The sequence below is a fragment of the Lepidochelys kempii genome, chromosome 3 (genome assembly GCF_965140285.1).
Source record: "Lepidochelys kempii isolate rLepKem1 chromosome 3, rLepKem1.hap1, whole genome shotgun sequence".
Lineage (NCBI taxonomy): Eukaryota > Metazoa > Chordata > Testudines > Cheloniidae > Lepidochelys > Lepidochelys kempii.
Window position 1 is genome coordinate 121,230,426 of NC_136382.1, and position 26,028 is coordinate 121,256,453.

A 26,028-nucleotide genomic window follows, 5' to 3' on the forward strand; every position below is an offset into this window, starting at 1 on the left:
TGAAGATTAGGCCCACTGTGAAGAGAACTGTTTTCGTGATTCTTAAAAATAATTCAATGTAAAAGTTATTTTTCTTCACTTTAAATATTAATCTGCACAGTGCTGCCGCCCCAAGCACAACTGCATTATGCTAGTGCTGGAGAACTAGAACGTGACATTGGCCTGTCCAATATTGCTGTCTCAGCTGAGTGAGGTGCAAAAAGTAAGCAAAGAGCGTGAAAAGTTATTTAAACTCTTAAATTCAGGTTATTAATCTAAGGTGTTAGCAGCACAGGTAGTGACATAGGTGGTCCTGTTTTATTTTTGTAATGTTAAAAGTGAGTGAATACAATGTTTTAGAAGGGAGGGGCCATTACACTGGCTAGAGACAAGCATAGTGCGGGCAGACAATATGCAGATTTCCCAGTCCCATCTCAAATAATGCTGCTCAGTCTAGATCTCCATGGCTTCAGCAAGTCCATTCTTTGGCTTCCTTTGAGCGGAGACTGGTGATTGTGTTGTGATTGGCTCTTGTTTGTGTGTATGTGCTTTCATTAATCCTGTACTGCTATTTATCTTTTTTCTAGTATAAGATTGACTACTCCCAGCTGGAAACACGACAGCTTCAAATATCTGTGTGGCACTCAGAAACACTCAAGAGAAGGGTGTTCCTTGGAGAAGTGGTTGTTCCATTGGCATCTTGGAATTTTGAAGACAATTCAACACAGTCATTCAATTGGTATCAGCTTAAAGCAAAGGTGATTCCTAGACTTTAGGTTATCATTATTATTTTTAATTTTCAAAAAGGTTTGTGTTTTTAAAAAATAGCATATAGTGAAAGCTGTATCAGTGCCCACCCTTACTAGATCATGGAGAGGAAGAATGAAATTTTGATGTAGCAGGCCAGTCCTGCCATACCAGGATCTGGGCGGGAATGTTCCAGATATAGGTAAACAATGAGAATGAGGAGAAGGGGAGGCGGTATAGGATGATCATAATAATACAGACTTTTGTGTGTCTCTTTTTTCAGTCTGAAAAACCTGAAGACAACCTGGTTCAGTACAACGGAGAACTCCTGGTGTGTGCAAAACTGATCTTACCATCCCAGTCTAAAAAATGCCAGTATGAAGAGCAGACGAAAGGAGGTACAAAGCATTTCAGCCTCGTATGAATTACCCTGGCTATGAAAACATGGAAACAAACAAAGTATTTGTGTGTGCATCTGGGTATAAACACTGCCTGCATAGGGGCGTATTCCTGCTTGAGTAAATAGTCCCTACATATTGTGGCTTGTATTGTGTTGTGCTTATGTAAATAGTTAGAAGCCTTTTAAGGTAAAACAAAAACTTGGTAAAATGATTTGAATTCCAGACTTGTCAGTCTCACATTTTTTTTCCTTTTCACACCAAAAAAGCAGATATAAATGTGCTTCTTAAAGTGGCTTTGGCATAGTGAACTCAGATGCTCTTGAAGCAAGCTTGTGCCCTCAGATCTCTGCCAGTGCACCTCATTCCTGAGCTGTAGCAGGCCAGTTATTCCACTCCAGGAGCCCTCGGGAGTTAGAGACTATCAGTTTTGATAAATTGGGTGATGGGGAAATGTCTGGTAGGTACAAGCACTGCACTCTTCAGACTGTTTTTGTTCCGTCAGTGGCATAGGAACCGACTCCGTGGGTGCTCCAGGGCTGGAGCACCCATGGGGAAACCGGCCTCCAAACTCCCCTTCCCACCCCCCCACCCCACCTTGCCTTCTCCTCCTACCCCTTCCCTGAGCATGCCGCGTCCCCGCTTCTCCGCCTACCTCCCAGTGCTTGCCGCCGCAAAACAGCTGTTTCGCGCCGTAACAAGCTCTGGGAGGGAGGGGGGAGGGGCGGGAACACGACGCGCTCAAGGGAGGAGGCAGGGAAGAGGCAGGGCCAGGGCGGGGATTTGGGGAAGGGGTTGGAATGGGGGCGGGGCAGAGGTAGAGTCAGGGTGGGGAGGGGGGTCGAGCACCCACTGGCACCGGCAGAAGTCGGCACCTACGCTCAGCGGAGTTAAGTTTAACTTTGCATTCTAACTGGGATTCAGTTTCTGTAAATGGTGCAGTCACTGCTGAAGGAAGGAAAAACTGTAGAGGGTCGATGACTGGGACAGCTTCACATTCTTTTGCTCACTGGATAATACTAAGCACTGCAGGGCAGAGCTCCAGATGTGGCTATTTTGGCTGTTGTCAGCCTTCTACAGCAGATCTCCTAGACTAGGGGTGGCCAACCTGAGCCTGAGAAGGAGCCAGAATTTACCAATGTACATTGCCAAAGAGCCACAGTAATACATCAGCAGCCCCTCATCAGCTCCCCGCAGTCCCCACGCCCAGCGCCTCCCACCCACCAGCAGCCCCGCCAATCAGCGCTTCCCCCTCCCTCCCCGCATCTCTCGATCAGCTGTTTCGTGGCATGCAAGAGGCTCTGAGGGGGGAAGAGGGGAGGAGTGAGGGCACTGCAGGCTCAGGGGAGGGGGTGGTAAGGGGTGGAGTGGGGGCAGGGCCTGTGGCAGAGCCAGGGGTTGAGCAGTGAGCACCCCCCAGCACATTGGAAAGTTGGCGCCTGTAGCTCCAGCCCTGGAGTCGGTGCCTCTACAAAGAGCTGCGTATTAACATCGGAAGAGCCGCATGTAGTTCCGGAGCCACAGGTTGGCCACCCCTGTCCTAGACATAGAGGTAGGAAGGAAATAATGGAAAGATCAAGTAAGTTGTTAGTTTTATTTCTTTCTGTCCCCTGGATCCCCATCTCCTCTCCCTGTATCCCAGTCACCATTCCCTTCTTGGTTCAGTCCTCCTCCTCTTCCCTCATGCTGTCTGTTCCCTCTCTCCTTTCTACACTCACCTATGTGTTCCTCCTCTGTCAAAAACACACACACACTAACAGAGTAACAGAGGCAAGGTGCATCATGTTGTGGGTTGTGCCAATTATCCTTGCTGCTGGTTCTGCCTCAGAGTAAAACTATGGGACGTGGATTGTTCCCTTGATCTCTGCAGGTGCACTTGGGGCCTGGTAAAGCTTCCTCATCATCATGCCACTGATTTTCCTCCCTCCCTCCCTCCATTTTTTAAAATCACATACTGTAAAAGTGTCTTCAAACCTTTCCTCTTGTCTAAAATATCTCTGCAGTTCAGCAAACACGCTGAACTGCACTTTCTCACTTCAGGGCAACAGTTCTTAGGGACTTTCTTTCCTTCCCTTAGCCCTGTGTTAACTAGCCAACCATTTACCCACACTGGTCGCTAATTATAAGCAATGTTTCTGTTTTAGGGAGAGAAGACCAAGCATCTGCTGATGGCCAGCTTCACCTTGTGGTGCTTGGAGCTAAGAACTTGCCTGTGATGAGATGTGGTGGCACTTTGAACTCATTTGTTAAAGGGTATGTTTTTGAGATTTAACTCTTCAGATTTAGAATCTTTTAAAACCATCAGCCACTTCTGCATGGAGCTAAAAATGAGCTAAACACATTCCAGGGAGTAGATCTTTGAGTAAAAGACATTACACCTGAGTATGGAGCCAGATTGTGGAGTCCTTTCTCATGATGGTGAGCATTTACCCAAGTAGCTCCTGAGATTGCAGCACTTACCAGCACAAGGAAAGGGGCCACAATCTGACGCTTAGGCCTTGTTCAGACAGATTTAGGATTTGAGGAGACTCCACCAGTTATTGAGATTTAATCTCTGCTTTCACAGTTGCAAAAGTGTTTAAATGTCAAGTTTTGAAGCAGTAAAAGGAAAACACTGAATGCATCCGATGAAGTGAGCTGTAGCTCACGAAAGCTTATGCTCAAATAAATTGGTTAGTCTCTAAGGTGCCACAAGTACTCCTTTTCTTTTCGCAAATACAGACTAACACGGCTGCTACTCTGTAACTTAAGAAATGTGATTATAAACAACAAGGGAGGAGAACCACTCCTGTCTTCTTAATTCATGCTTTGAGCCGTGCTGTTGCAAAGTGAATTACAGCATCGTACTCACTGGGAGAGGTAACCTATTATCCTACTCATTCTAGGCAGTTCGGAAGAGTTCTTTAGAATGTTTGGAACTGATGTAGGTGACAAGTACACATATCTGTTGGAGACCACCCCCATCCTGCGTTTGTCACGGTGACTTGGAAGGGTGCACTCCGTGAAAACTGTCACGCAGGGCATGGCTACGCTTGCAGATGTAGAGCACTATGCGTTAAACCAGCCCTCGGAGAGCGCAGCATGTCCACACTATCAGATTCAAGCGCAGTGGCGTGGCCACATTAGCAACTCTTGCAACACCAGAAAGAGCAGTGCATTGTGGTAGCTATCCCAGCATGCAAGTGGCTGCAACTTGCTTTTCAGATGGGGAGGGTGAGGAGGAGTGAGTTGTGTGTATGTCAGGGGAGAGACAGTGTGTTTTGGGGGGCTGAGAGTATGTCAGCATGCTATCTTGTAAGTTCAGACAGCAGCAGACCTCCCCTCCCTCCCCCCTCTCTCTCACACACACTCACAACAGCAGCATTCCACAGTAATGCTTGCTTTGTCCCGGAGGAGATGAGCAGCCGGCTGTCAGAAACGGCGCTTTGAAAGGGCATATCCACATTCCTACAGCAAGTTCAAAACAATGAGAAGAGTGGCCACTTGACTTCAGGGGATTATGGGACATTTTCGGAGGCCAATCACAGCGCAGTAATGCAACCCCTCGTCCACACTGATGCTGGGGTGTTTCAGCTGAGGCGCAGCAAGCTTTATGCTTCTGGTGGAGGTGGATTACCAGGAGCGCTCCAGCTGCAGAGTCCAGGAGCTCTACGTGCCTTGCCAGTGTGGACGGGTCGTGAGTTAGGGCGCTCGGGGCTGCTTTAATGCGCTCTAACTCACAGGTGTAGCCACGCCCTCTGTTTTGTATGTGAAACTCTGTTATGTTCAGTCGGCATATCACAGAATCACGTACCCCATGCACAGTCATCTTTGCCATCGTTTTGGATTACCTTCCTAACACGTTCTCACTGTGCAAGCTAAGATGGAGCTAATCACATTTCCTGCTCCATCACTTCAGGAGTCAGGAAGGAATTTTTCTCCCATGTGCAGCATTGCAGAGTTAGCATTATGGGGTCATTTTACCTTCCTACAATCAAGCATCGCACACAGCTGGAGGCAGGATATCGGATACCTGCAGTGAGGATATGTCTTGTACCTGATAGGAGCACCTTACCAGAGGTGGAATGGTCTCTTTAGTTTTGTCAGTGAGAAAAATGCTGCTCTTAGGCAGGCATTGCTGGATGGGCTGGAGGACCAGCTGCTGTTGGGAAACAAAGGCTGCTACAGTGGTCCCTGACAATTGGATCAGCAAGCAGAGCCAAAGGAGCTCATTCTTACTCCCCTGGAAGTTAATGGGAATAGACTCAATGGGAGGAGGATCAAGCCTACGATTTAAAAAAAAAAGTGGTGTTAATATACTACCATTTCGTATTTATGCCTCACTTTAATAGTCAAAGCATTCCAATGAGTAGTAACGAGGTGGATGAGATAATATCTTTTAGGTCAGTGACCTCACCCAACATCTATTTTATTCCTTTTTGGAAGTTGTCTCACTCTCCCGGACCAACGTAAGATAAGACAGAAGTCTCCTGTCCTGAAGAAAGAAGGCTGTCCTCAGTGGAAGCACCTGTTTGTCTTTGACGGTGTGACCCCATCTCAGCTACGGCAATCTTGTCTGGAGTTGGCCGTCTGGAACCAGGCATCTTTTGGCTCAAATGACCGGTTCCTGGGGGGAGCCAGGCTTAGCACAAGTAAGTCTTTTATCATTAAAAAATTGAAGACAAAAGAAACACTCCAATACCTATTGTACATAACAATAATAATTATTATTTACAATGCAGTAGCAGTTGGAGGCCCCACTCAGGACTTGTGCTATGCAAAAACACACAAAGAAACAGCCCTTGGCCTGAAGCACTTAGTCTTAGGCCTTGATCCTGCAAATATTTATGCACATGCTTCACTTTACGCCTGTGAAAAGTGCCACTTAAGTCAATGGGGCTCCATGTGGGCACAGGGGTCTGCTAACTAGGGGCAGGATTTGGGATCAGAGCCTAAGACCACAGGCAGCAGACCTATGAAAGGCAGGGGCAGCCAACTGCAAAAACAAGTGTGATTTTAAAAATAATTACAAATAGGTAAAGGAGGTGCCAGCTCTCTGCCTCTCATGCTGTCCAGCCTTAATTGACTATTTTCTTACAGATTCATGATAGAGCTAGGTGTGGAGGACAAGTTTGAAGAAAGAAGGGGGAGTGGTCCCAATCTTGCAAGCACTTATACCGTTAACTTTTCACATGTGAGTTAGTCCCATTCAGTAGAACAGGTGTAAACTTAAGCATGTGCAACTTAAGTGTTTGCCCAATTAGGGCCTTACTGGTAACTTCTGCATAACTTATCTTAGAAGAGACAAGGCTAGAACTCCGTTCCTCTTTAACATTTCAGACAGCTCTGGTTGAGCTCTCATTCTGTAATTATTAACCTCTGCCTGTGCTGCCCCAGGTAGCTTGTGGGCTCCTAATTTAGTATGCACCCATTGTCAGACTCTCACTGCTGTCCAGCATGTGACCACACCCACTAGCCCAACCAGTTGTTGCTTGTCAAATCACCCTATTCCGGAACTGACTCACTGGGGCCTGTTATTGCTGCTTTGGCGCCAGCCCTGGTCCGTCAGGTGACGGAACTCCAGTCATCCTTTCCAGCTTGTTTACTAAGGAATGGGCCTGAGAATTCCTTTGAACGACTCCCTGCTTGGAGTTGCTCTCTGGTGGCTTTGGCTCCTGCCAGGCTTTCCCGCAGCCATCCCTCCTTTGACATGACCACAGACCAAGTCAAACCCTAATGTTTTACAGCTGGTCTAATTAATGCTTTAAAACCAAAGCCCACCCAGTTAACAGAACTGAAATTCACAACACCGCACTAGAGTGGACAGCACTTGCTTTTGGTTACCAGCTGACTAGCAAGGACCCCCGGTGTTCTGTGCAAGGATCTCCTGCTATCTGCATCACTTAGGAAATTCTGCAACCGCTTCATTTACAGTTTAAAATGGAGAGGTTTATTACATTAAATCTGAACCTGACTAATAAGTACCCTCAGTACATAGCTCCAGGCTTTATATGGGTATTTGTTTTTCTTTCCCCATTTTTTTTCAAGCTGCTGCAGTTTTGTAATAGAACTGCTGCGTGAAAGTTGTTGGGGGTGGGGAATAGCTGGAAATTTTGGTGGCTTGAGTGAGGGAAATTGGAGGGTCAGGCACCCAGGAAGGCAAGGGCCATGCTTTGGTTTTGTAGCAGAACCATCTGAGCTGGCAGCTTCTCTTAAATAACTGGCAGAGAAATATTAAGTGGCCAGATTTAAATCCTCATCCGTAGGCTTCAGAGTTCAACTTGCTGACACAATGTGAAAACATCCCATTTAGCTCAAGAGAGCGGTGTTTCAGGCTAGCTGCCAGCTCATATTCAGTTAATATTTTTAAGTTTTTCTGAACTAACCAAGCTCCAAACATCTCTTTATTGAATGAAATCTCAACTTCCGGGGCAAGTGCTGCAGCAAATTCCCCAGGGGCGACTGGGCAGTTTTCTGAAGATTAATATAGGCCCAAGTAGTAGTGTTAGCAGGGCATAACCTAGCTTTTATTATCTTGCCTGCCAGCCTTAATGATAGGCAAGCCTCTGTCCACCCCCATACGTAAGTACTTTGTTTTCTCTATTACAGAAACATCCATTTGAGAGTGGGGCAGGGGACCATCCCTCCAATAAGGTTTTGTCTTAACGACACTTTTGCTTATAGCATAAGGACTTAGATGTGTGGTGGCACTGGCCAGGCTCTGCTACTGTGCAGGCTTCTCCACCGGCTGCTATTTGCCTTAATCTTATGCCATAGACCTGGCTCTTCCGCTCCAAGGTTTCTCCTTTGTGGGGTCTGCAACCAGTGCTGGTGTTCTCAGTAGAAGGCCCTTTGAATAACCTTGCTATGCCTCTGCTCCACTGCAGTCGATTAGTTGAACTTCACTTAGGCTTTTCCTAGGGGGATGAGTTCATCTGGCAAAGGCTCAGCCTCATTAGCTTTGTTCAGTGAGATCCAGGGCATGTCTCCGGGGCAGCTAGGAATGGGCTTCCTAGCACAGCTAGACAAACAAAGACTTGCTCTGGTGCTAGGGTGGTGCATGCAGCAGGCCTGGGCCAGCCATGCGAGCACATACCCAAGGGTTGAACTCGGGTGGCTAGCCTGAGCTGCTGCACATGCCACCACACCCACACTGCTAGTTGTAGTGTGCTGGATTGAGCAGAACTAGCAGCCAGCTGTCCACTCATGCTGCCAGGCCTGCCTCCAGCCGTGGTGTAGGCACAGCTGTAAGTTTTTTTGTAGTTTTGTTTGCCCATCTGCCAGCTATGCTGTGCAAACTGGAAAACAGTTAATCCACTCAACTGCTGCTGTATTTCCATTGTTACCAAATACAGCACCAGCATGCCACTGAGTGTAGTGGAGGCCTCCTCTCAGAGCACCCCACAGAGCAATTCTACCAAAAGGGTCTCATGCTTTGAAGTAGATTTTAAGACAAGAGACCAGAGATTCTTCTGCTTGGAAATAGGACAGTGCAATGTAATTCTCTAGCCACGGAGTACGTGGCAGAATCCACCTCTTCTTTTAAAACTGATCTGTAAACTGCATGGTTAAAAATATGAGCTGCGTGTAAGCCAATGCCTTATTGCCTGCTGCCAGTCAAACCTCATCTCTCCTAACTGTTAACAGCTCCATTCTCTGAGTGGGGGACTTTGAAAATAAGTGACAGTACGTGTCCATACTTCATTATTTCACTGCTGATTATTTTAGCAGAAGCATCTAGGTAGAGCACTTGTCCTAATCTGCCTTCCTGGGTACCAGAAGCTCAATCAGGGGTACACAGAGGTCTTCCAGAGGGTACATTAAGTCATCTAGCTATTTGCCTACTTTTACAACAGGCTACATAAACAGCACTAGCAAAGTCAGTACAAACAAATTTCAGACAATGACTTGTTTATACTGCTCTCTATAGTATACACTGAAATGTAAAAACTATATTTATATTCCAATTGGTTAATAATTATATGGTAAAAATGAGAAAGTAAGCAATTTTTCAGTAATAGTGTGCTGTGACAGTATCTTTGATTTTGTAAGCAAGTTTTCAAGTGAGGTGAAACTTGGGGTATACAAGACAGACTCCTGAAAGAGGTACAGTAGTCAGGAAAGGTTGACAGCCACTGCCCTGCCTGCCTGACAAAAATTCTAGCTTCTTCACCAACAGTTTCTGTGATACAGTGGAGTGTTACAATAAAATAAAATTGTGTAATAAACTCAAGCATGGCTGTGCTGGTTTTAATTTCCTATATTTACATGAATATACTTCTGTTTAAATGGAGCAGTCTCCAATCTGCAGCAGTGGGGTGCTGCAGAAACCAGGGTCCTTACTGCAGAATTTAAATCAGGATTGCTGCAGAATACATGGTGTCTTCACTGTACTGAATTAAATAGTTTGACACATGTATTTAAGGATGGAGTTACAGAATGAGACATGAAGCATTAGAAGAAATGTTGGAGACAGATTATAAGTTAGTCGGGGCAGAAATGTTCATGTACACTTGGCCTTACCCTTTTGTTTCAACTTTCCTGTAGAAGAACCATCTGGCACCTGGGATTCAGACCCCCAGTCAAAACTTCAGTGGCAGAAAATACTCAGCAGCCCAAACATCTGGATAGATATTACACTTATGCTGCATTCAAATATGGACACTTAAATCCTAATAGCACCCATTTGACAAGCATATCCTTTCCAACTGCTCACATATGGAAGAAAGTATTATACTCAAGGTTAAGCAACGTGGCATGCTTCCTGGTCACTTCTGCCTTCTGGAAAGAAACATCCTTTGAAAAGAGCTCTCTACAAGCAAGCCACCTGTTTCTATACATAGAGCAGAACTGTGTAATTAGAATAATTACAAAACTAATAAAAATATTCAACTGTCACACTCCAGGAGCATTTAATTAAAAAAAATCCCATGAGTGATTTTTCATCATGAGCAGCTCTGGTAAGACATTTATCAGCAGCAGCTAGCTGGCGGTGTTTTGGGGATTAAGTGATGCATTACAAAAGGGGAAGCTACAATTGCTGAGTTGCTTCAGCACTTGTTGCCAGAAATGTTACTATGGTTAAAAATGAGGAGTCCGGTGGCACCTTAAAGACTAAGGGATTTATTTGGGCATGAGCTTTCATGGGTAAAAAACCCACCCCCTAAGGTGCCACTGGACTCCTCATTGTTCTTGTGGATACAGACTAACATGGTTACAACTGTTGTCGAAGGCCATCTGTTTGAGTAGAGGTGAAACTTCTTCACATTCCCTTAGGAAACCATGACACCTGAAGCACGGATGGATTTTGGCTTGCAAGTTGTTTGCAGTACAGTTACTAAAAGAAAAAAAGAAGAATGCAGGAGGGAGAGAAAGCATAAGGTATCCCCTCAGATGTTAGTCACTTTGATATCTTGGGACTGCAAGAGAGTTTGGCACTTAATACAGAAGGGACAATAGGATATGCATGTTGAGGGAGACTGACTCAAGACCAAATACTCTAGAGCAGAGATCCTTAGCTTTCCCCCCATAGTGTGGCAACTAGAGCAGTAGCTAACAAGGAGAAGGAAAGCATATTTATTAATGAGCATCTTTTAATGAGAGTTAGCTGGTGGGCAGCCAGCTCTCTGCAGACTTATGAGAGGCTGAGGGAACTGGAATTGTTTAGTCTGCAGAAGAGAAGAATGAGGGGGGATTTGATAGCTGCTTTCAACTACCTGAAAGGGGGTTCCAAAGAGGATGGCTCTAGACTGTTCTCAATGGTAGCAGATGACAGAACAAGGAGTAATGGTCTCAAGTTGCAGTGGGGGAGGTTTAGATTGGATATTAGGAAAAACTTTTTCACTATGAGGGTGGTGAAACACTGGAATGCATTACCTAGGGAGGTGGTAGAATCTCCTTCCTTAGAGGTTTTTAAGGTCAGGCTTGACAAAGCCCTGGCTGGGATGATTTAATTGGGAATTGGTCCTGCTTCGAGCAGGGGGTTGGACTAGATGACCTTCTGGGGTCCCTTCCAACCCTGATATTCTATGATTCTATGACTACCAGCAAGTGATCTGTGGAATACTGATGGTCCACGGACCACTGTTTGGAAACACCTGCTCCAGGCTCTTGGAATGTGTGGGGGAGGTTGCTACTAGTTACTTCTTTGTCTCCTCAACTACAGAGCTCTTCGTTCCAGAGGCTGGGAAGTGCTCAAAGCTGTAGAGCCACTTCAGGAAGGCTGTAGAAAGGGTCACTTCTATCATAGAGCCAAGCTCTGGGGGATGCTGAGAAGCTGCCCTAGGCTGGATGAAGGCAGCTGCAGGAGGGGAGTGAGCACACTGTTAGTGATGCAGCAGTTTTCTTGCTCTCAGCGAATGGGGCACCCCTCACAACTCACTCCTGATTGAGTGGCAGCACACTGGAGAGCTCATAGGTCAGCCTTTTGGCCAGAGCCTTGCACATTCTGTAACCAAAGGCAGACACCACTTTCAGATGAAGACATGGAAGTACCAGTGGGAGGCTTTTGTGGGTAAAGACATCTTTAGTGCTGTGTTAGTCAGCCTCAGCAAGTCTGACTGCAGAAAGCAAGCCTACCTTATAACGAATAGTAACTTGGCATGTGAAGGTTTCCCAGTGTAGATGCAGTCTAAGATCAAGCAAAGTACCAGTTTCCTGGTGGATGCATCTTCTCTGGGGTGGGGAGAATGCTCTATCTGAAAGGTCTCATCCCTTTCACACCCCCTCCCCCCCAAAATCACACATTACTGCAACAAGCAGTTGTCTTCCTCTGCCTGCACCCTCACTAAAAGAGAAAGTGTTCTCTCCCCCCCCCCCCCCCAGGACATTTCACTGTGAAGCTGCAAATATAAAAGAGTTCATATTTCCAAAGTGAGAAATGTAGAGCTGCACTGTAGTTTTAACGTGCATACAGCACTGCTCTGCTGGGGTTAAACACCCTACGCAGCACAAAACACACAACTTCAAATCCTTTGTTACCTTGCAGATTTTTATTCATAGTCACGTGTTGCAAAAAACCCACACCCCCTTGGTATAAAGCTTTAATGTTGAGTATAAAGCAGCACTGAATCAACACACTGAGACGGACACATTTTCAAAGATGGGGTGGGGGTAACAGGAAGTCTACAGATGCTCTTTTCATGGACAGAATACAAGGGGGATATAAACAAACAATCCCTTCATAGTTGGAGTCTGAAATATTATTAAATCAAATATTTTAAAAAATTAGAAAATTTGTTAGAAAAAATAGGTGCAGTAAGGTTGTATTTACTGAATTATGTGCATATCACAATTTTATTTGAAGTAAAAAAATCACTTTACAGATAGTGTTTTATAGCAAGTAATCAGTTTTACACGCCTTCTGTAGCACAGACAGTATCTTGTTTAGGCAAATGTTTTTACATATGCAATTTATTTTAATACTAAATCTGAAAAAGGTAACAAAATATACAGAGCAAAACTTTTCCCCTTTTTAAACTAGTGTCACAATCCATATTTATCAACTATATTTATATATAAATACTACACTACAGCTGATCATTAATTAAGCTGGAGTATAACACACATCAACAAGTATGAGTCCAACAGAAAGAATATTTGCCTACCTATGCAAGGAGAGTATCAAAGAGTGTTCCTATACTGCATTTCTTCTGAGCGATCACTGCAGGAATTTCTCCAATTGAACAGAGTAACAAAAAAGACCCCTCACACTTATCGTACGTAGAAATAACAGATTTCCAGATGGTTGCTGGTACCATTTTGTAAAATTATAAACAAGGGCCTGCAGGTCTTTGCTGACAAAGCAGAATGTAGAATTAGTCAGGTTATGTGCTGCACTTAAAAGATATATGGCACAAAATTCACCCACAGCATTGTGTTTTTGTTTAAACAGCTGAATCCAGATGTACCACCTATCACAGCATATCATCTTTATGAACAGAAAGATGTAGTATTAAAATAAACCCTGCGTGGAAAAAAAGTGGATGTGACTTATAGGCCTTTTGGCACTAGGATATGAATGAGCAAAAGTTATCAGAGTTAATTGCTTGGCTGACAGACTTAATGGGCAGTCACCACATTTTAATAGTAAAAACTGGAGGATAAGCTGACAGTGGGAGCTTCTCTAGGTTTAGAGCATTTGATATTTAGATGTTACACAGTGACCCCTCAGAAAAGGCAGATCGTAGGATAAGCTCTGCCTTTCCCATAGTCTTGCCTTTTTGGCTGTAAAGTGCGCTTACATAGCCTCAAACTCATCGATTCTCTGCTTGGTGTTGCCCTGTCGGATCTGCCTCAGCGTCTTGTACTTGTCACGTCCCTGTCGCATGTTCTCTGTATGAATCATGTCATTGTGGGTTCTCTTGTTTTCATCCCTGGCCTGGGCCAGCTCATCTGTCAGGGTCTGCAATATTAAGTACAGAATGTCACAAATCTGAGTCACACATGAAAGACCTTGCATCTCACGAGAGTTTGACAGAGTCAAGGATTAATAATGTTTTAGAGGCATTTGACAACATCCTTGGGATGCAGAAGAGTACGGTGGAAATGGGTGAACTGGAGATCTGGACATTTGAGTATTACAATGTGCAGACTGTGAACACTAGCTAATTGAAAGAACCAGAAGCGTCAGTGCACCCCTACTAATAAGCAAAGCCCATATGTATTGCATGAAAATCAATCATGTTAAAGCACAGGCAACTTTATGTTCAAGACATCTTGTAGGGCTTGTCGACATGGAGATTTAGTGCCTGGAAAACCAGGGTGTAAACCTACAGCATGCTAACTGGCCATGTGGACCCTGCTGCCATGTACAAACAGTTCTGCAGCGTACAGTACGGTTCCCAGCAGTAGGTCAGAGTGCACAGTAGCAGGTCCTCACAGCATGCTTGCACCCTGCTTGCTGTACACTAAGTTTCCATATAGATGATCCTTTAATATTTTACATACACCATTCTGGAAGAGCTGCGCATTTAAACAGGGCTCAATTTTCAGCAACATTAGATTTAAGTTTTCTCCCAATAATTTTGTTTTCTTACCATCAACTGCCTCTGAACACGCTGATTCTTCACTGCTTCAGTAGTGCGTTTCTCTTCATTGCGATCATCCAAGATGCCTTCACTTGAGAACTCTGCACTGTAGCCTGAATGTTCTGTTCCTTCATCAAGCAAGTTGTCATGGACATGGTAATTCACTGGCTCATAGACAGGGGCTGGCGGTGGGGGTGGGGCAGTCATTACCAAATGTAGCTCTTCTTTTGTCTTCACTAGGTCATCTTGGGCTTCCTTGGCCTTTAAAAGTGGAAACAAAAAAATGGGCACAAAAGCAGATGTGAAGTTTATTTAAACCCAGCTCAATGAACACACTGTAGCACCCAAAGGGGAAGGGACAGAAAGAAAGGGATGCGCTAGAGTGGTTGGATATTTGCTAAACCAGAAGACAATGCTTTCAATATACTCTTGTGTGGGGAGATTAAAAAAAAAACAAAACACAAAATTTGATTAGGATTGTGGATGAGGCCAGTATAATTTCACTAAGCAAGAGTCTTCCTCCGACATATAATGATGTCTGAAGAATTAGTATTGTAGGGGAATGTGGAATCCATATTTATAACATATTACTTGTCAATTAAAAAGGCGGCTGACCAACAGTTTAGTTGGGAAGTCGATACAATGAGAAATGAGAAATTACATCCCTAAATTGTGGAACTTTAAAGTGGTGTGTAAATTGCAAGAAATTGGGCTTCTTGCTTGCTAAACAGTTCTTCCCTCCTCAGGACTAGCTACGGTCTTGTGGGAAAACTGAACTCAGCTTCCAGCAAATGTAGAATGGGGACTGTAATACTGTGGCAAGCTTCAACTTTAAAGGTAGCTGGGGTCGGGGGGGGTGGAGAGAGAAGGAAAACTGTTGCTAAGAGTTTTGGCAGTTTTCACTGAAGTTCTGAAATATCCAGAGTATCCCCAGCCAGCTCTAAACTTTCGGATTGCTATCAGATCTCTAATCAGTGTTTGAAAAACGTTAAGAACACACATTTTCCTCTACACGATAATTATTCATGAACAAAATGCTGCAGGGTTGTTTTCCTAGAAGTGCAAAATAGCAAAGAGAAAATAGAAAACCAAAGAATGAGGAAATGTTTTCCAGATATAGTGTTTAATTTATGTTGGCACATACATATAACTACACACTTAAGGATCTTCCAGATTTGCTCTCACTTCTGCTGCATTCCATTAGGAATACTTCAGTCCCCTGTGTCAAGACCAAAAGAAGGCACTTTCCCATAGCACAAAGTTATTGGGACCACTACATTAGTGCTGTTACACTTACTTTGTCCGTTTCTCTCTCCTTCATTCAACACTTTCATACAAGAACATGTGTTTCCTAAGATGCCCAAATACACTACGATCATGACTCTATAGTTAAGACTGCATTCTAAGTTGTTATATAGATCACTGGTTAGAGATTTGAGAAGAGTCAGATTTGTTGGAGGAGGGAAATTACATATTGCACTTTGGGTTGGAAGTTAATAGCCACATTCATAAATTCAGCATTTCACTTAGGACTTTAGTAAAGATTCTCTTTTGTGGTGTTATACAAGGCTAAGCAGATCGATCCAGAGCTTTAAACTTGAATTAGTAAAATGTACTAATTTAGGAAAGCAGAAAAACTCACCCTGTGTTGCCATTCTTCAACCTCACTCTCTTTACGCTTCCTTGCCTCTTCCAGAAGAGCAATCTTGGCTGTATATTCTGCAAGTTCTGTAGCCTATTGAATAGCAAGGCTAGAATTATATTTGAAGCTTTTTCAATAATGCTTTTCTGAATAAGAAACATGACACAAATGTTACATGATTTTGTGAATAGATTCCTCCACTGTGATAAAGACTCCATTAAGTTATGGGCAATTTGCACTTATTTGGTATATCATTTGAAAAGTTTCCCAGTCAAAGACTGATTCCATGATTATGCTACTGCAGTGCGTCCTCTGGCCTAATGGATCATTTCCTTGTATCCAAGGCTTCATTTAAAAATATGCAGTAGTGAGCCTACATTAACTGAAATATACGACTCAAGGCTTTATATGCTAAGACTCAAAAAGCCTATGGTTCCTACCAACTGTTCCTGGCTCTTCATCTGGTCAACAGTTTGCTTCTCCAGCTCTTCCTTGGCTTGGAGAGCAGCCAAGCGCTCGGCCTCCAGACGTTCAGCTTCCTTCTCTGCTCGCCTCCTCTCCTCCTCAAGCTGCATGGCTTTTTGGATCTGATCTGAGAGCTCTGTAAAGGAAGAGGAAAGCAGTAAGTCAATGGGTTTAACTAACCACTTTACAAAAGGGGTTTTGCACACTGGTGCAAATGCTCATGGGAGCAAGACTAAGAAATACTTCATTCCAGTTTTCTATCCACAAACTCCAACTTGGTTTCTGAACAAGTCTAAATGCAGTTACCTGACACATCATATGCAAGAGGTCCGTAGCTTATGTTCTAGGTAATATTCCCTTTACAGAATGTAGGTAATGAGAGTCTAATTGTGGGTTTTACTCCATATTGAGGAAAAGATGGCAACTCCAAAGTCTTAGAATACCTATTTATGGAGTAGGACTGGATGTTGCTGCTTCTGGTCCTCCATATTTCTCTACACATTGGAGGTAGGGAAGAGACAGACTCCGATTTCACTGATGTCTTGTTAACGAAGCATCAGGTGTCCTGGCAGGGGAGTTATGGGAGTGACCATTAAAAGCTACTTGAGTGAGAAATGTTTGAGTCAGTCACTGATGGAAGTGGCCATACTACACCTTCCTCGTATGGGAAAGCGAACATTCAGTTTTGAACCTCAGTTCCCAGACAAAAAAATAAAGGTCACTTGACATCTACTTTCTCTATACAATAGCTGGTGATCACTACACTGAAAAGGAAGGATTTCGCTGTTCCTATATTTATACATGCGCACAGACACACTGGTAGAAGTCCGTTTTGTGCAGCAGATCTAAGTGTCACAAGATGGTAGCGTTTAGGATAAGGGCAGCTGTCAAGCCACATCACTGCTTTGCAAAGTAGAAGGGCAAAGCCCAGTGTGGTGGAATCACCCGGACCCTGCCTGCTGACCAGTGCAAGCCCTTTACCTTTCTCAGCCTTCTTGGTCTTTATTTCATACTCTTGCAGTCTCAACATCAGCTCCTCTTTCTCCCTCAACATCTGCTCCTTCTCTTTTTCAATCGTCTCTCTCTTCTTCTTTTCACTTTCTAACTGTTGCCTGTTAGAGAGAAATAACTTAAGTTTAGAACATAGGAAGGTAGGAGTTTGCTTGCTCCACTGAACTGCATCCATGCTGCAGGAGGCCTGGGCATCTCTGTAGAAAGCTCAGTGAAAACCTCTGCTCGGTGTTTAATGGCAGTCAAAAACTATGTTAGGGGGTCCTTGGGGGTGGGGACTGTCTTTGTTCTGTGTTTGTACAGCACCTAGCACAATGGGTCCTGGGCCATAACCAGGTCTCTTAGATGCTCTGGGTAATACTACCACTACTACTAAGGAATGGGATAAGTTATATACTTTCCGTCTCTCTTTTCCAAGTCAATGCTACATCCTACCCAAGAGCACTGTGTTGAGTGTTGGACACCCCACTGCAAAAAGAAGGATTCACAGACAGATGCAGTATAGTCATACCCATGTCAGTCTCAGGACATTAGAGACACCAGGTGGGTGGGGTAATCTCTTTTATTGGCCCAACTTCTATTGGTGAGACACACAAGTTTTTGAGGACCTGAAGAAGAGCTCTGGGTAAGTTCGAAGGCTTGTTTCACCAACAGAAGATGGTCCAATAAGAGATTCTCTCTCCTACCATGCCTCTCTAAAAATGATTAGAGGCATGTAAATACTTTCAGACGGAGAACCATTGAGAAGATTGCTCTACACTAAATGGTACCGGAGTTAAACAAAAGACCTGCTAGAAGTATACAAAGTAACAATAGCCATAGTCAAATCACATATTCCTATTTATCATCTCATAATATAAGATGAAAGACAGCAGCAGCAAACTGACAGAAGGGAACACTTTTCCTACAAGACAATCAACTGGCAGATCTATCTGCCTCTAGTGACCATTGAGGCCAAGATTTAAGCAGAATTCGAGGAAGGGATTAGAAATCCATGTGGATAAGAAGAATACCTACAGTTACATTAGATCACAAAGACTTGAAGGGATATAAATACTCATGCTCCAGGGAAGAAGCCAACAAATGCGGTTAGGAGGAAATTTCTCTATGGGTAGGTTATTCTCTAACTGCCCACTATGTAGTTTCTTGTACTTTCCTCACAAGCATCTGGTACTGACCGCTGTCAGATAGGATACTGGCATGTGGACTTCAGGTCTGAGAGTGTCTGGCAATTCTTATGTTCTTTTGAATTGTTTCTTCTCTCTTTAGTCAATACCCCCTCTAAGTTAGTATTTGGCCCTGAATCCTCCCCTCTGGCTAAGGTGGGATGAGGGCAGTAGCCCTCAGGGTCTGAATGGTTCACCTGCTTTGGTGCAACCCCACCCTATTGGCTCCAGTTCAGCTGTCATCACAACTAAAATGCTTAATCCTGCCAATTTGCTTCCATTCAAGTCACCCACATTTCTCCTGAGCTCTCACCCTCCTCTCTCAAGCTCAGCTCACCTTTCCAGCTGTTTCTGGTGTTTCTCCTCACGGGCCTGAGCTTTCATCTGCTGGACCTCAATGGTGTCAGGCTTCCTGCGGCGCATGTACAGCTCATGGTTGCCCATGCACAGCTGCAGGATCCTCTTGTTAATTCTTAGACGAGGTGCATAAAACACAAAGTCCTATGGAAGAGAGGCAGAACAATGGAATTCAGTCCATGAGGCAGTGGTTTCCTATGGAAGGAGATAAAGCACTTCTAACTTATTGTAGGCAGAGCAATCACATGGCCACTATCCTCCTGCAATCCAAAAGACATGCACAGGCATTCGTATATTAATAGCAGCTGCATTTTCAATTATGTATTCCCAGTGACTAACAACACTCCCATAAATACCTTGATTCAAGAGTGGCGGTAGTACAGAAGGGGTTTCCTGAGGTTTGAAACACTTGGAAATACCATCAGATTTTTTGGGAGGATACCTAAGCAGCCATGTAACCCACCCACCTCTATTTATTACACAAGACATGACAGTGTGTGGTTACTGTGTTATTCGTTTGTATACAAAGTGGGCAAGGAGGTCTTATGAATGGAAATAAAACCTAAGGAGACCTGAAATGTAATAGTATATGATTAATATTAAAAAATACTGCAGGGATTTAGTCATAGGTCAGATCACTGATCCCTCTAATTCAGTGTCTTAGACCCTGCTAGTATCTCTTTCTTCAGACAAAGATGAAAAATTGTCAGCACTCTCAGCCAATTGTACCATGAGATACTTTTCAGGGGGTCGCATACCTACAAACATTACTATGTCACAGAAAGTCTCCAGTACTGGAGAGTCCAGCCACAATAGTTGTATCAATATTTGTTGGGAGTCCCAGCAGTGGTATCTCTACATAGGTGCAAAATATAGAACACGGATGAGTGTAGCTACGCACTAATGGAACCATCACTTTGACAAATGACTGTCCATAGCTACTTCTGAAGTGGCCACTGAGGGACTGCCACCATCAAGCATTCATGCTGCCCTTCCTCCTAGATGATGGGGGAAAGGAGAGGAGAAACACCTTAATTCCTTCCTCTAGAATGAAAATGAGAGACTCCTCACTCCTTTTGCTACTGAGCCAAAAATAACTTTGGGAGTTTTTAATAGGAGCAAGATTTCTGCATTCATGACATCTGCATTGTCATCTTTGTCTCTTGGTGACATTTTTAAGAAGATTTGCGCTGTGATCAGTGCTCTAGTTGAGTATTAGTGAACTATTCTATCACCCTCCCCAGCTGCCAACACCACATGAGTAATGCTTTGCATATTGGGTTACATGCAGCACTGATGACCAACAGAGTTAAAGAACAGGGAAAAGTTTCGAGTTAACAAAAATCGCACAAAATCCAAAATCAACCAACAATCCATTTATTAGAACAAAACTCATTCTCCCTGTAGGTAACAGCTGGACCCTCCAAAAGTAAGTTCTTCAGTAAGGCTATGCTCAAAGCCATAGAATTTTTCATCTGTTACTGGGCCAGATAGCTTTTTAATATGAACAATTATAGATTCAGTAGGGCTTTGAACTCAAGAAACACCGATTATTCAATAAATAAAGCATTGCATTTCTGCTATTACAGAATGCTTTGCATAGGGTGATAAGACAGATCAACGGATAAAATGACAAGTATTTGAATGACAAGTCACCTGAGAAATTGATTAATCCCTTAAAAATACCCTCCTGTGGAGTGCCTCATAGTTCATATGGAACGGAATTTACACAAGAAGAGTCAGAGCTGTGCATTTACAGAGGCTGGGTCTGTGACATCAATGACTGCCGCTCCAAACATTTCAATTACACCTGCAGTTCAGAAGGTATTTTGGACCTATGACTAATAAAACTGGAAGTGACTCTAGAAATAATGAAAAATGCTCCTAACTCCAAATTTAGCGAGAACTGGCAAGGATAAGTTTTATTCACATAGAAACTCTGAAGTCAACCAAGGTGGTCTGTTTGGTTTTTCTGACTATTCAGATCACAATGTCTTTGGCATGCCTGATATTGTCTACAGCTGTAAGTTATTCATTATGCTTCCACTTATGGCAAACGTTTTAAAAAAAGGTGAACAGCTATGTGTATTGTATGCAGGTATGGCCTCCATCTCTAAGCAATGTCTAACTCCAAGAAGGTAAATACTAAAGTCATGGATGGTAGTCACATTTGTCATCTATAGCCTTGTAAGTAAGGGAAAATGAATTCATGTAAGAACACAGGAGTTTTGCAGTGAACATTATAATCAGAGGCACAGAAGAGCTCAGTCCCACCCTACCCTGGCTTAAGATGAAGATATGTATTCTCACTTGGTATTTTGATACCCCCAGCAAAATCTTCCATCTCTATTCAGTATCCATGGCACATGGACTCAGAAAGAATCTCCACAGAACCAAGTAACTCAGGAGTCAGACTCTGCTCCTAGTAAACTTAAAGCCTTGTCAATATAAAGAGAAAAAATGGCAATCCTATTTTTACTTCGGGGATTCTTCAGGTAGATACCAAGGGCTGGGTTGTTATTTCTGTTGGTTTGTTTTTAACGTTTGTCCTTGGAAGCTCAAAACATGTGTCCAGAAAAAACAAGACCTCTGCTTCTCTTTTTTGTAGCAAAGTTTGAATACAAGAAGCATCTAGAGCGTACAAGGCACTCGAAACTGAATGGAACAGACATAATAGGTGTTTTCAATAGTAACAGCTTTACTGTATTAGTCTCCTGCAAGTTTCCATTTTAAATGCATTCAGATTTGCAATTGGAGAGTGGGTGGAAAGCTGTGTCCATGAATCACAAACAGGAGATTAACATTTTGTACTCAGCGTGAAGTACGGCTGAGATCATAAAGGGGCTTTCCTACTGAGAAGTCCAGCATGAACAGGGAGGTGGACCTTTACAACGGGGCACTGTTTTGGTGGGTGCCATGAATTACATTATAAAACAAATTTGTTTCTAAGAAAAGGATGGATTTCACACCGACAGTTTTTCAATATTCTGCTGTTCATTATTTAAACAGTTTCTTGAGTCATTTGCTTTTAACTCCAGAACCACAATTATTTTCTCAAAAAGCCCTACCAAAACCAAACTGACTGTTTCTAGAAGCTGCATTTTCCCCAAGCCTTATGTTAATAGATGAGCTACTGCAAGAGCATGCCCTTTTCTCAATGTCCTTTTCTCCTGCTTTTCCAACAGCAGACAGGACTGTCAGAATAAGCCTCACCTATTCCTGTTATTCCATTCTTCATGGTTTGATAACTGATAGCGATATTGGTCAATTCACTACAGTTACCTGGGAAAACGTGCTTATTTTAAATACACAAGTACTATGTTTAAAATTACCTCTTTTCAGGTATCCATGTCCTTGCTTCTCCCTACCCTAATAAGTCTAGAAGCTCATTTAAGAGATTCTGTTCCTTTCTTGGAATCAGAATTGCAATGCGAGTTGCCCCCTAATCTGTCTCCAAAAAATTGTGAAGTTTCAGAAGTCAAAATATGCAACAATCTAGTGTGTGATGTGCACTTTTGGAGTGACGTGCTCCTGAAACCCTCAGTAAGAATGCTATGTATGTTCAGTTTTAGAGAGCATCACAAGAAGCCTTTAGTATAAAAACAATTATCCAGCAACTCCAGGTGTTCTGAGAAGAGAAGCCCTAGGATAATTTTTTTTTTTTAAAGCGACTCAAAAGTTATTTGTCTATGAAGAGGTAACTTAGACAATCACCTTTGGAAGTACCTCAGATATGAGGGTGAGATAGAATTGTAGAGAATATTTTTTTGCTGGGGCAGTGGCGAGCGTTTGGGTGGTGGTATGTGGGGTATAGCAGGACAAGGATGTTTCTATAATTCTGAAGTGCTGTTTTGCACTCCAACTCCTTAGGGCCATAAGAACGGCCATACTGGGTCAGACCAAAGATCCATCTAGCCCAGTAGACTGTCTTCTGACAGCAGCCAGTGCCAGATGCTTCAGAGGGAATGAACAGAACAGGGCAGTTAGAGTGATCCATCCCATTGTCCAGTCCCAGCTTCTGGCAGTCAACAGTTTAGGGACAGAGTATGGCGTTGCACCCCTGACCAACTTGGCTAATAGCCATTGATGGACCTAGCCTCCATGAATTTATCTAATTCTTTTTTGAACCCAGTTATACTTTTAGACTTCATAACATCCCCTGGCAACAAGTTCCACAGGTCGATTGTGCATTGTGTGAAAAAGTACTTCCTTATGTTAGTTTTAAACCAGTGGCCTATTAATGCAATTGGGTGACCCCTGGTTCTTGTGTTTCATGAAGGGTAAAACACACCTCCCTATTTACCTGCTCCACACCATTTATGATTTTTATAGACCTTTATCATATTCCCCCTTAGTCATCTCTTTGCTAAGATGAGCAGTTCCATCAGCGACTGCGTGGGTACTCCCTGGGGCCAGCGCTGCCTAGAGCTGCCCAAGCAGCTGGCACTGGGGTCGGCCGCATTGGCTGCTGCAGAAGTCACGGAGGTCGTAGACTGTCATGGAATCTGTGACTTCCACAACTTCTGTGACAGAATTGCAGCCTTAGTTATAGGAAGAAATATTTGAGGACTACTCTGTAGTAGCATGTACTGTTTCTGATGCAATGAGAGGTTTTTATAAGGAGTACAAGAACTGTATTTTGTGGCCTGGAGATGAAAAGTATTTAACAATCTAAACTTGATATGCAAGAGTTCATTCTAAATGTACTTACAGGTGCCTTCTTGTCAATAGGTTTTATAACAAACTTTTTGTCATTGAAAGAGATGTTTCTGATTTCACTCCAGGGGAAGCCAATCTTTGGGGTCAATCTGAAAACAAAGACAGGTTTTAAAAGAAGCCAAGTTACAAACAAAACAACAACAAGATGTGTGGTTAATTGATCTTCTTTCCAGAATTTGATACAATGCGTCATTACTTCACTCCTCTGCGGGGGGAAGGGGTGGAGGGGCCTGAGCCACATGCTCTAAAACAGACTAGAAAACTTGAAATACTAAATAAAACATGAGAAAAACATTTTCTTCTGCCTACAGGAAGATATGTCCCTCAACATCCCTTATTGAACTCAGCGGCTCTCCCTTTCCTAATTCAATGTAACCAACCTAGTGACATTGTGGCCATTAAATGCAAGAGTGTGCGCGCTTGAATTTCAGAAGTGCTCAGTCCCCACAGCTCCATTTGACTACTGCAAGATCTGTTACATTCTCAGCACTTTTGAATGTCAGGCCCCTTTTTTTTAAGGTATCTAACTATGGATTTAGGAGCCTTAATTCAGGCACCAGTTTTTGAAAATCTTGGCTTTTAAAAAAAAACCACACACAAAAAACCCAACAATCCCCCCCCCCTTTTTTTTTTTCTTGCACTGAAATATATAGGGCCCTTCCAAAACTATTAACAAACACTGTCTGGAATGATACAGACTCCGAAGTTTACATCTATTTTCTGACTAATAAAATATACAATGGAACATATTTTTGTCTTTTAAGGCCCATGTTCTGCAATCCCTATTCAGGACAGCACTTAAGCATGCTATGGATTTAGGCCCCAGAAAATCTTCTTTAAGAATATGATCATGGGACTCAGCCACTTGCTTATTAGAGACAGTTAAGGGAAGCAGACACCTCTTTTATATTTCTTCCCCTCCCCCAGATTATTGGTGAGACTGGAGACAAAGAGGTGTTTTGTTCTTGCATGAAACCTGCACAAGGGACTTTGCCCAAAAGTCATACAGCAGAACTTTAAACCATGGGCTCTCTCATATGCTAAACAGTCTTATCCAGTTCTTTGCTACTGGAAAACATACCTGCAGTTAAAGCACAAACTGGTAGGCTAAAAGTCTATTTTAAAACAAACAAGAATTCCTCTCAGTAATACAAAGACCTCAGATTATTAAAACGAAAAAATTACAAGTCCATATCTTAACTTTTCACTATTTATGCCAAATACTTTTTGAATTTCTGAGCTTGGAAAAATAAGAGAGAAATCAAAAGAGAAATTACTAAGTCTAATTGTTTTCTAGTCCATTTCATTTTTAGGTTCTCATATACCTGCCCAATACTGCAGCATCTGTGTTCAGACACTGTTGGGGCATGTGCAGTTATTTTTAAAAACCAGTTTTCATTAGTATTTTAAAAAGTTATTTTTTCAGTCTAAATTTTGAGCCAAAATCTGCTCAGACAGCATCCCTTTACAAGAAAGGGCCAGTGTAAAATTCTCCTTACCTAGATGAAGTGACAAGCACGAGTTTAATTTCTCTGTTTCAGTTAAAACATAGAATAGGCAGATTTCATCTTGATAAATTTAATGAAGCAAAGTGGAAGTGAAGAAATTAAGCTTGCAGAATTCCAGTGCTTGCTCACAAAGAACAGCAGATTCTTACAAGTTCTATAGCACACTGCATTGGGGGGTGGGGTGGGGGAGCTGTGCATGCAGTAATCCATCATTAAGATGGCAAACAGTTTCAATGACAAAGGAATTTCTAACAAACATTTAAAAACCTCTTTAGTGTACTAGAAATATTTAATGTTTTAACAACTCCAGGTTATTACTTCTAATAACTGGAGTTTCTTCAAGATTATAAGCACTATACATACGGGAGGGAAGGAAAGGAAAAGAGGCCCAGAGAAACAAGAGCTTGCAATTTAAGGCAAATTTGTCCAAGTCTTGTATCAAATGGTAGAAACACTGGGCCCAAGCCTTCTTCCCAGCACCAGCCTTTAAACCAGTGCAAAAGTAAAATGAACACCTATTAAAATTTAGCATTTCTTAACCTTTATTCTGTGTGCCTGTGCGTCTGTACAGACAGAGTAATCTGCTTGCCTAGGTTTTTGGCAATAACTGCTCTTGTCTCCTCCATATTAAATTAAGTAAGAAATCTAACACCAGCATGTAGTAATACAGTATACTTGAGGTGGCACGGATACCTTGTTGAATAAATTCCAGATGTAGTACGTTATAATGATAGTCTTCTCTCTCCCCCACCCCACATTTTAAATACTGTAGTAGAAATCAAGTTTGGGGTGACTGGTATTCACCCTTAAATATAGGTACTGACATAGCATAGACTCCTGTATTTAATAAGTAGTAATATCTTACTCAACAGCAAACAAAACATTTGCAAAATTTTCCCCAACCTCCCCCATCCCAATCCCAAAACTCTGCCAGTGCATCCAGTCCTGATTTATGTACACCACTGTTTTTCCTAGTCCTGACATTATCTGCTCAGAAGATCCAATTGCATAGTAGCAAAAAAGTTGAAT

General features: G+C 42.9%; 2 protein-coding genes across 5 annotated transcripts in view; one reads left to right on the plus strand and one right to left on the minus strand.

Moving 5' to 3' along the window:
* The window catches only part of SYTL3 (synaptotagmin like 3), a 66,330-nt gene extending 56,358 nt beyond the window's left edge, over window positions 1–9,972 (plus strand). For 2 of the 3 annotated variants that reach the window (XM_073337808.2, XM_073337809.2), the window contains 5 exons: window positions 567–737; window positions 1,010–1,124; window positions 3,269–3,377; window positions 5,550–5,755; window positions 9,651–9,972. In XM_073337808.2, the coding sequence (XP_073193909.2) occupies window positions 567–737; window positions 1,010–1,124; window positions 3,269–3,377; window positions 5,550–5,755; window positions 9,651–9,772 (723 nt within the window). In that variant the 3' untranslated portion in view covers window positions 9,773–9,972. Of the gene's footprint in view, window positions 1–566; window positions 738–1,009; window positions 1,125–3,268; window positions 3,378–5,549; window positions 5,756–6,203; window positions 6,400–9,650 lie in introns of those variants that run through there. The other variant, XM_073337811.2, reaches the window with a different exon arrangement.
* Window positions 9,973–12,074: 2,102 nt separating this feature from the next.
* Window positions 12,075–26,028, minus strand: part of EZR (ezrin) — a 53,682-nt gene continuing 39,728 nt past the window's right edge. For both annotated transcript variants that reach the window (XM_073337813.2, XM_073337814.2), the window contains exons 8-14: window positions 23,484–23,580; window positions 18,753–18,916; window positions 17,220–17,350; window positions 16,214–16,374; window positions 15,774–15,866; window positions 14,141–14,392; window positions 12,075–13,506 (exon numbers count right to left, since the gene is read on the minus strand). In XM_073337813.2, the coding sequence (XP_073193914.1) occupies window positions 13,342–13,506; window positions 14,141–14,392; window positions 15,774–15,866; window positions 16,214–16,374; window positions 17,220–17,350; window positions 18,753–18,916; window positions 23,484–23,580 (1,063 nt within the window). In that variant the 3' untranslated portion in view covers window positions 12,075–13,341. The remainder of the gene's footprint in view (window positions 13,507–14,140; window positions 14,393–15,773; window positions 15,867–16,213; window positions 16,375–17,219; window positions 17,351–18,752; window positions 18,917–23,483; window positions 23,581–26,028) is intronic.